General features: G+C 40.6%; 1 protein-coding gene across 1 annotated transcript in view; it reads right to left on the minus strand.

Moving 5' to 3' along the window:
* Positions 1-2,134: 2,134 nt before the first annotated feature.
* Positions 2,135-11,174, minus strand: part of PDGFRA (platelet derived growth factor receptor alpha) — a 30,589-nt gene continuing 21,549 nt past the window's right edge. Inside the window, exons 11-16 of the mRNA XM_032223665.1 lie at positions 8,898-9,020; positions 8,334-8,445; positions 6,593-6,692; positions 6,016-6,121; positions 4,416-4,651; positions 2,135-2,799 (exon numbers count right to left, since the gene is read on the minus strand). Coding sequence (XP_032079556.1) covers positions 2,652-2,799; positions 4,416-4,651; positions 6,016-6,121; positions 6,593-6,692; positions 8,334-8,445; positions 8,898-9,020 — 825 coding nt within the window. The 3' untranslated portion in view covers positions 2,135-2,651. The remainder of the gene's footprint in view (positions 2,800-4,415; positions 4,652-6,015; positions 6,122-6,592; positions 6,693-8,333; positions 8,446-8,897; positions 9,021-11,174) is intronic.

The following is an 11,174-nucleotide window of genomic DNA, read 5'->3' on the forward strand; positions in this document are numbered from 1 at the left end:
CTGCCTAGGCGGGAAACCCTATACTGTTTCAGACAAATGGCTGTCCAACATCTTCTTAAAGACTTCCAGTGTTGGAGCATTCACAACTTCTGGAGGCAAGATGTTCCCCTGATTAATTGATCTAACGGTTAGGAAATTTCTCCTTAGTTCTAGGTTGCTTCTCTCCTTGATTAGTTTTCCATCCATTGCTTCTTGTTCTGCCCTCAGGTGTTTTGGAGAATAGTTTGACTCCCTCTTCTTTGTGGCAGCCCCTGAAATATTGGAACACTGCCATCATGTCTCCTCAAGTCCTTCTTTTCATTAAACTAGACATACCCAGTTCCTGCAACTGTTCTTTATATGTTTTAGCCTCCAGTCCCCTAATCATCTCTGTTGCTCTTCTCTGCACTCTTTCTAGAGTCTCCACATCTTTTCTACATCATGGCGACCAAGCACAGAGCTTAGCGTAAACACAACACTGTCTCTGCCAACTCAGTGCCTTCTTTATATTCTCCTCTTTACTGTCATAAATTCTAGCCAGAGAAACGATTGACATATTGCTCCAAGCAATTGTCCCTCTGGGATCCTTTGCAGGGATCATTAAGGGTACTTTGGGAACACAGAATCCACAGGAGATCCATCAAGCTTTCACGCTGGCACACGGGCAACCTTTTCTTAATGCCAAGACTCTGCTCTGTCTATTGAGCTGGAGCTTTTGCGGTGAGTGTAATTGTATGCCAAATGCCTCTCACAATATGCTAAGGGTTTTTTGTTGTTGTTGTTGTTGTTGTTTGCTTCCACCATTGAGCCAATTCAGAAAATTGCACATATAAACTTGCAAGCAACTCGGCTTTCAGAACGAAGAGCAGATCTTTTTTTTTAAGCACGCTCAATTTCTTATTTTGCTCTCTACGTAACTCCAGACTGAATTTTCCGTAATTATGGGATTTCATCTTGTGTGCACCATATGCTCCCAGTCTTATATTTATACCGACCAGTTCCAGTTTATTATTTCCACAGGTCCACTGACAACATCCTAGCCTAAAATCTACAATCCCATAGGCACCGATGTGGTAAGTAAGCCAAGAAAACTGATTGGGGCTTACTTTTAAGTAGACGTGAATAGGATTCCACTACAAATCATACAAAAATTTGACACTCTATCACACGTATTAAAAAGGCAGATTAAGAAAAGAGTAATATTCAACCTATCTCAGAATACATCAAAGAAGAATTAATGCTACCCGATTGACGTTTTACAAATACAAGCGGCATACTTTTTCCACTCAATCGACAGAAATTAGGCAGACCTGGGTTATAAGTATACCGCATGCATGGAAAGGCTTTTCCATTGATTCAATGTCCATCGGAGAAATTGCAAGGAAAAAAAAAAAAACCTGGCTAATTTTCCTAGGAAAATTTCTTGAGAATAAAAACATTTTTTGCACAAAGTAGCTACGCAAACGGAAATTTCAGGCTCAGAAAAAAAAGTTTCTTTTTTTTTCCAGAAAGATCAGTTGGTGCATCCAATCATACAAGTCACAGGTATACTCCCCCCCCCCCCTTAAAAAAAAACACCTTTTAAATGCGTACCATCATTCTTCAATGCTCCAAGCAGCCTCATTAATTGGTCACCTATTTCTATTGTACAATAATTTGATTGTAAATGTATTACATTGATTAAAAATACATTTCAGTTATCTACATTCTGCAAAATTCAGTTTCTGCTAGTGAACATGTTAGCCACTGTATTAAGAAAGCTCTTTTGTTAAGGAAGGCAAATTAATATCTAGACTCCTTGGAAAACACTTTCTAATCCTACTTCCTACACTCGGTTTAATTTACCAAAACAGTCAAATAGAAGAGCTTTCCGTCTAAATATTTAAACCCTAAAATGCTTTAGTTTGTTAGTAGTGACTTAAGTACTGCATTTTAACAAAGGACAAGAAGTAGTTATAAACTATACTTAGTAATACTGAGAACAGTAGATAAAGAACTATTCCTCTATAGTTATGAAGAAGAAAAAATAATCTCGTTTGATTTAATAAGCTATTGAATATATTTTGGAAATACCTGCCGTTCCCTTTTATTTGCATTATCTGTAAAAAATAAAACATTGCTTAGTGTTAATCCATTTCATGCTTTTCCAAAGTGGTTTTTTTTTCCTCCTCGATATGTGATTCATCTCAGGTGATAATCCACCAGCAGCTTATATAAACTTAAGGAAGTAAAAATGCCAAAGTCTTAAGTGGTCTTCTTTTTTTAAAAAAAAATGTATATCTTGGTAGGAACAGATATTCAATACAATCACACCGACAATGATTCAGCATAGTAGAATTTTTATCCGTCTGAGTTATGAATGCCCTTGAAACACAAACTGAAGTATCCGTGGCCTTTTCCCTTTATTCATCCATCGACCGAAACAGCAAACAAGGCTGAAGGCTGCTACTATGGAGAACTTCAACAAAGAAAGATGCTTGAAAAGTGGCTTTTCACAGTTTTTCACGAGCCAAGGGAGATTCTGAAACCACTGGTTGAGGCAGGAGCATTGGCAAATCTTCTGTTTTAAGAGTGGCTTTCCTGACCAAATTGAAAGTTCGCGAGTTCTATCTGGATCTTCCTCTCTCTTCTGTTGTACCCAGCTCAAAAGTTGTCCACTCTACTCTCCAGAGTTACAGGAAGCTGTCCTCGACGAGTTCCGAGGAATCCATGCCGATATCATCGATCATGTCAATATCGTCGATGGTTTCGTCTTCCCGCTTCACAAACGTCGAACTGCTGGATCCAGTTTCGATGGCGCTTTCCTCGGACGTCTGAGAACTGCGTAAGAACACAAAAGGAAAACAAAAGTTAAGAACAGAACAAAGCATGGCTTTGTTGAAAGATACCCTGCAGTGGTATTCAGCAGGTTCTGTCCAGTAATGGAGAACCGGTAGCGGGAATTTTGAGTAGTTCAGAGAACTGGTAAATACCACCTCTGACTGGCCCCGCCCCCAAAGCACGGACCATTGGGCTGTATTTACTCCCATACTTATCGGCTCTGCATCCAGGTAAACCAGGGGGGTGACCCCAACAATTTGAGAACATGTATGTTATTATCCACTTTTAACGTCAATACTTTTTAATTATATTTTAATGTCAGTACTTTTTAACCGATTGTAAAAAGTAATGTGTATTGCTGGTCTTTGACCGTAATAAAGAGTTATACTATACTCATACTTCACATATAGAGTGTTTTTAAAGAAAAATAATTCCAGAAATGAATAAAAAAAATTTTTTTAGGAGAACAGTGGTTGTGTTAACTGAACTGCAGCACAAATGGCTATGATGTCCCTACACGAATGGAAGGGTAGCTTTTTCTGATATTGTCAAGAACTTAATTAGAGATCAAAGGTGGCTCAACGGATTTGGAAACCTGACGTATTAAAACTAAAATTATAGCCATGTGGAACCCAACCATCTGTTAACTCCAACACATTTTCCAGGAACTGCGTAAGAACACAAAAGGAAAACAAAAGTTAAGAACAGAACAAAGCATGACAGCAAACACTTTACTTTGTTTGTCCATTTATCGTATTTGTACGGCCACGCCTCTCACAAAAAACTGACACTGGCCCGTTTACAACACTTAAACCCCTTACTCAGTTGTATATAGTGACCAGAGAAAGACTAGAATGTAAAGCGTGTGCAGGGGTTAGAATGGAGAACTTCAAATTAACTCTGCCAACTGCCGGGAGTTCGATCCTGACCGGCTCAAGGTTGATTCAGCTTCCCACCCTTCTCAGGTTGGTAAAACGAGGACCCAAATTGTTGAGGACAATATGCTCACTCTGTAAACCGTTCTGTCAGGGGTGGTATTCACTTGCCTTCCCTACCGGTTGGCAAATGTGAGCATGCACTGCGCGTAGGCTTCCACGCATGCCCTTTGGCGTTAAAAAGTGCCTAAATGGGATCCCATAGAGCCAGGGTGAGTGGACGGGGCCGCTCGTGATTTCCACTACCGTTTCGGGTGGTGTGCACTGTCACCTCCGTGTTCAGTGCTGTAAAGCACTATAGCAATAGCAGTTAGACTTATATACTGCTTCATAGGGCTTTCAGCCCTCTCTAAGCGGTTTACAGAGTCAGCATATCGCCCCACAGTCTGGGTCCTCATTTCACCCACCTCGGAAGGATGGAAGGCTGAGTCAACCTTGAGCCGGTGAGATTAGAACCGCTGAACTGCAGATAACAGTCAGCTGAAGTGGCCTGCAGTACTGCACCCTAACCACTGCGCCACCTCGGCTCCTCTATGAAGTCGCATATAAAGCCAAGTGCTATTGCTATATTTATAAATTGAAAATGCCAATAAAAAATGAGTTAGTTACAGTACCTGCAGAGCTACGGTGACCGTTACTTCCTCACATGACCAAAACTGACGAAGTCCCTTCTATGTTTACCTGTGTCTGTTCCTTTTTCCCAATTCATCTTCTGATACAGGATCAATATCAGGCAGTGGAATTATGTAGCCACTGTCTGCGCTGAGTCTTTGTTCATCAAATCCACTCTCCCTGTCCTTCAGTTTGTCCTCATTCTTGTAAGTGACACCAATATATGCATTGTCGCAGTCCACTCTCATGCGTGTGACGGCAGGATGGTCACTCTTTAAGAAGTCCAAGTGAATTCCATCATAACTCTGGGAGGGGAAAATGGAATAAAAATTGCTTAGAAGCCTAGAATATTCATCCTACAGCTTCATCCGCCTTCCTTCACTCTACAATCTAATCTACGTGCCATAAGGTTTCCTTTTGCCATTCAAGGACCATGCTTCACATATGGAGTAAGTATGTGTTTCACATATTCTATTACACTGTGAGCTACACAGAGTTTGTAGGTCTGCACATATTCTCCCCTTATTAGAGAGATTGCCAGGGAGGGCAGACAATTTTTATGTAGGCTTTCTCCTCCAGGACACAAACCCGGCCACCACGTATGCAGTGGCAAAGTTCTGTGTTGCTGCAATGTCCACAAGAAAACAAAATTGGTTACAGAAGTATAGTTGTCATCTTGTACCAATTATTTGGACATCTTTCTAACAATTTCAAGTCCATTGTATTTACTCCCAGACTTATCGGCTCTGTAAACCAGGGGGGTGACCCCAACAATTTGAGAACTTGTATGTTATTATCCACTTTTAACGTCAATACTTTTCAATTATATTTTAATGCCAGTACTTTTTAACCTATTGTAAAAAGTAATGTGTCTTGCTGGTCTTTGACCGCAATAAAGAGTTATACTATACTCATACTTCACATATAGAGTGTTTTTAAAGAAAAATAATTCCAGAAATGAATAAAAAAAAATTTTTTTAGGAGAACAGTGGTTGTGTTAACTGAACTGCAGCTTAAATGGCTATGATGTCCCTGCACGAATGGAAGGGTAGCTTTTTCTGATATTGTCAAGAACTTAATTAGAGATCAAAGGTGATTCAACCGATTTGGAAACCTGATGCATTAAAACTAAAATTATAGCCATGTGGAACCCAACAATCCGTTAACTCCAACACATTTTCCAGGAACTGCTGTGTGATGGATCATCTGTCTTTTAGAAGTGGCACAAGCGAGACAATCCTCTATGAAAGGGAGCCTAAAAGCATGTAAATTGCCCATCCAACAATAACAATTGTCAGGTTTGTCCCAGGAATCCCAACTTTTTATCTCCACATTGCCATCATTCTCTAGAATACAATTTTAAAACCCACAATTCTTCAATAAAGAAACATTTTTTTTTAATTGTTGGAATTCATTGCTGGAATATATTTCAATACAACTACAGTAGTATTCAGCCAGTAGATGGCAGTATTTACATGTTTGGATTAATGGTACACACACACACACACACACACATCTCTTTTGTTCTAAGTGGAGTTTCCTGTTTCCTATTACAGTTAAATAATTGAGCAGTAAAGCACATGGTGACTGTACTTTTTGTTTTCTCTAGATAAGCAGAATTTCTAATAAGAATCCTAAAAGCAACATCCATTTTTCTGGAAAAACTAACCTTCTTGTATTCACCAGGCAGCAGACTCTCAACTATTTCACTCAAGTGGTAAAAAGAAGGTCTCTTTTCAGGTTCACTGTTCCAGCATTTCACCATGATGTCATACCTGGAAACCAGATGGAAGAAAATATCTGTCATTGGGAAAGTCCATAAGCAAATTGTTGACAAGATATAAAGCTGATGAAAAATGGGAGGAAGGCCACTCAAGGTAGATCTCTCAGCTACTGACATAAGTGCATCTCAATAAAACCAACATTGAATCAGCTATCAACTTCCATTCTCCACTATGTTATGAACCCCTTTATCCTTTTAAGTATTCCAGGAAAGTCATGATTATCTGTTAATTTGTTGCCTTTGTTTTATAAAACAGCATCTTTTTCTTAAAGCGCAACACTGGAGTTTTTTTTAAGGATAAGCAATATTGCAGGAGGCATGCCAATCAATAGCCAGAGCTCTTGTGCTAATTTCAAAGTTCAGCCTGGAAGCATTTTGGACGGAAGGCTGAAAGGACAGTTAGCTGAAAAAGATTAATCCTATTACATGCCAGCAGAGAAAGAAGATGTGAGTGAATACATACACCTCAGAGGTAGCATGATCTGGTTTTGTCATCCGATAGCCACTTTTTATTTTATTATAGAAGGTGGAATCAACCATCATGCCAGGGTATGGAGTCCCACCTGAAAAACAAAAGCAGAAAGTTGACATCACCTTTACTGGCTCAAGAAGCAACTCCAAAAAAATCCATTTTATTAAGACGTATCTTTGAATGGTTCAACATATGTAATTACTGTAACGCGCTCTACATGGGGCTGCCCCTGAAGAGTGTTCGAAGACTACAGTTTGTCCAGAATGCAGCCGCGCGAGTGATAATGGGTGTACCTAGATACACTCATGTCACACCTATCCTCCGCGAGCTGCACTGGCTCCCCATCGGTCTCCGGACCCGCTTCAAGGTGCTAGTCGTTACTTTTAAAGCCCTACATAGTATTGGACCTGGCTACCTGAGAGACCGCCTCCTGCCATTCACCTCCCAACGACCAATAAGATCGCACAGGTTGGGCCTCCTCCGGGTGCCGTCAACCGGACAATGCCGGCTGGCGGCCCCCCAAGGGAGGACCTTCTCTGTAGCTGCACCGGCCCTGTGGAACAATCTACCCACAGAGATCCGGACCCTTACCACTCTCCCGGCCTTCCGTAAAGTGACCAAGACCTGGCTGTTCTGGCAGGCCTGGGTTGATTATATCCAGCCCCACTTGACTGTATGGATGATGTATTAATTTTAAATATTGTATCTTTTTAAATTTTTAAATGTTTTGTTTTGCTGTGAGCCGCCCAGAGTCCCAATGGGAGTGGGCGGCATACAAATTTTATTAAAGTTACAAAGTAATGATTTATTCACACATACATGCACATACAAATTTTCGAAAGCAGGTAAATGAAGATGATGTAATGATCTGGTTATATCCTTCAAGCATAACGTCAACAACTGCAAGTCTTCTAAACAAGCTACATCTCCTTCATATATGTGCTTTCAATGGTTGGGATAGCAATAGCGATACCAATAGAACCCAGACTTATACACCGCTTCATAGTGCTTTTTACAGCCCACTCTAAGCGGTTTACAGAATCAGCCTATTGCCCCCAACAATCTGGGTCCTCAATTTATTTTAATTAAATAATAACAATAGCAATAGCAATAGCAGTTAGACTTATATACCGCTTCATAGGGCTTTCAGCCCTCTCTAAGCGATTTACAGAGTCAGCATATCACCCCCACAGTCTAGGTCCTCATTTTACCCACCTCGGAAGGATGGAAGGCTGAGTCAACCCTGAGCCTGTGAGATTTGAACCGCTGAACTGCAGATAACAGTCAGCTGAAGTGGCTGCAGTACAGCACTCTAACCACTGCACCACCTCGGCTCTAGTTAAACTGACCATTATGGATCACCAATAAATATCCAAAACAGAATTATGGATTGGCTTTGGAGAACATGGAAGTGAATATTATTTACAAAATCAACTTGTTGGGATTCTAAATTCTAATTCGCGTAATTTGTTATAAAATTGGGAAATAAAAAATGATAGGTTGCGACTTTTTCAGTAATGCAGCTGTCAGTAATGTATACTTGCTGTTATTATGTTGTTATTTTTATTGTTGTCTGCTTGTACCAGAGGTTCATAGCAAATTTTTAAATTGTAATACGGCAACAATTTGGTTACCATGCCTCTAAACAAAATTTTCAACCATAATGCATTGTGGATGTCTAATTATTTATCGGGTTCAATGCTTTCACACACCAAACAATTAGTTTACCTACCAAGAGAAAATATTTCCCATAACAGAATGCCATAGGACCAGACATCACTTAATGTGGTATACAAGTTGTCAAAAATGCTTTCAGGTGCCATCCATTTCACTGGAAGAAAGGTCTGAAAAAGATAAAAGTTATTTAGAAAATATGCAAGAGTTGTCATAAACAAAATATTCACTATCAGGGCAGTAGTGGGATTCAATTTTTTTTTTTTACTATCGGTTCTATGGGCTTGGTGGGTGGGGCTTGGTGAGCGGGGGCAAGGGAAAGATACTGCAAAATCCCCATTCCCTCCCTATCAGCTGGGACTTGGGAGGCAGAGAATAGATGGGGGCGGGGCCAGCCAGAGGTGGTATTTACCAGTTCTCTGAACTACTCAAAATTCCCGCTACCAGTTCTCCATTACTGGACAGAAGCTGCTGAATACCACCGCAGGGTATCTTTCAAGTTGATTTGTAAGTCACAAGAATTTGGGTAGGTAGGTAGCAAAAGACACTAAAGTTGGCCATTGATTTCAACGCTGTTGCTTGCTTTTTACCCACCCCATGTTAAAACAACAACAATACATACACTGCCTTTGGAAACATAGTTGGAATCATGCATAATGTCTCTTGCTAGCCCAAAGTCACAGATCTTCACAATTTTTCCTTGGGCTAAGAGGACATTTCGTGCTGCCAGATCACGATGCACACACTGTAAAAAAAAAAAGTATACTTTTAAAATAATATATACATATTATAACATATAATCTTTAGAATAATACCGTGCCTTCAGTATACAGTGGTATGGTGGTACTCAACTGCTTTGAAACTCATCAAGTTTGGTACTCAACCCATTTTGGTGCAAAAGTTTTGTCCCACTACTCATCATTTGTTTGATACTCGACACAAAAGCTAGAACTGGTCAGTGTCGGTTGCCTTGTGACTCACTAGCTGATGGGGAAAAAAATTTGGTGCAAAAGTTTTGTCCCACTACTCATCATTTGTTTGGTACTCGACACAAAAGCTAGAACTGGTCAGTGTCAGCTGCCTTGTGACTCACTACCTGATGGGGAAAAAAAATTGGTGCAAAATTTTTGTCCCACTACTCATCATTTGTTTGTTACTCGACACAAAAGCTAGAACTGGTCAGTGTTGGCTGCTTTGTGACTCACTACCTGATGGGGGGGAAAATGGTGCAAAATTTTTGTCCCACTACTCATCATTTGTTTGGTACTCGACACAAAAGCTAGAACTGGTCAGTGTTGGCTACCTTGTGACTTACTATATGATGGGGGGGGAATTATTTGGAACTCCTCATTTCTGGTACTCATCATGCCTTCTGAAATCAATTAACAATGACCCAAAGGTGCTTTTTTTTTTCAAGAGGCAACTTGAACGTGGACTTCCTGTTTTTTCTTTGAAGACATTTCGCTTTTCCTCCAAGAAGCTTCTTCAGCTCTTACTGGGGAATGGGAGGATTTATATTCCTTGCAGGCAGCTGGACATTTGCATCCTTTTAGCGGGTCATTGAAGCACTTGGAGGTTTATCTGTGTTCTCAGGGTCACCTGAGTTAGTGCTCCTGAGTGAGGAACGGTGGGAATACAGTCAGAACTGAAGAAGCTCCTTGGATGAAAAGCAAAATATCTTCAAGGAAAAAAAAAACAGAAAGTTCCAGTTGCCTCTTGAAAAAGCACCTTTGGGACATCCATGACCTGGATGACTGAGAATCTCTACAGACTTTTAGGTATGCCCTTTCGGATGAATACCCTTCGAATGGTGTGGGAGTAGGAACGGATTTCCAGATAAATTGCAAACTACACGAACCATTTGCCCTTCAGTTTGAGATGTAGATAATACTCAGGTGACCCTGAGGACACAGACAAGTGCTTCATTGACCCTCTTAAAGGATGCAAATGACCAGCTGTCTGCAAGGAGTATAAATCCTTCCATTCCCCCACCATCCAGCCAGAGCTGAAGAAGCTTCTTGGATGAGAAGCGAAACATCTCCAAAGGAAAAACAAGAACCTAATATTCAAATACATTTCAAAAACTAGAAAGTCCAGTTGCCTCTTGAAAAAGCACCTTTGGGACAACAATGACCTGGAGGATTGAGAATCTCCACAGACCATTAACGATGAGTTAACCAAGGTTGAAGAGCCGAGGTGGCGCAGTGGTTAGGGTGCAGTACTGCAGGCCACTTCAGCTGACTGTGATCTGCAGTTCAGTGGTTCATATCTCACCGGCTCAAGGTGGACTCAGCCTTCCATCCTTCCGAGGTGGGTGAAATGAGGACCCAGACTGTGGGGGCTAGTTGCTGACTCAATTTGCTAAAAAAAATTTGTAAGCCACTTAGAGAGGGCTGAAAGCCCTATTAAGTGGTATAGAAGTCTAAATAATAAATACATAAATAAGGTACTTGGCTGGTGCTAGCGAGCAACAATGCACTGATCTTATACATTTGAAATGTTAAAGGTGGGTACTTTAGAGGGGAATATTTCCTTAGTTGTCTTTTCCATCTTCAACATTTGAAATGTATCCTTCAGCATAAAGATCTTTGCAATGTAGCTTACTTAAGGGAAAGGAAGAGGAAGGATGAGTGCAGACCAGAGGTGGGTTCCTACCAGTTCGCACCAGTTCGGTAGAACCGGTTCGTCAAATCTACCGAACCGGTTAGAAGAGGTTCCACCAGAAAGCAGGCCACACCGACAGAAGAGGTTCCAAAAATTTTTGAAACCCACCACTGACACACACACACACACACACAGACAGACAGACAGACTCACACAGAGAGAGAAAGAGAAAGAGAAAGAAAGAAGAAAGAAAAAAAGAAAAAAAGAAAAAAGAAGAAAAAAGTGAGAGATGAAA

Source organism: Thamnophis elegans, chromosome 9 (genome assembly GCF_009769535.1).
Source record: "Thamnophis elegans isolate rThaEle1 chromosome 9, rThaEle1.pri, whole genome shotgun sequence".
Lineage (NCBI taxonomy): Eukaryota > Metazoa > Chordata > Lepidosauria > Squamata > Colubridae > Thamnophis > Thamnophis elegans.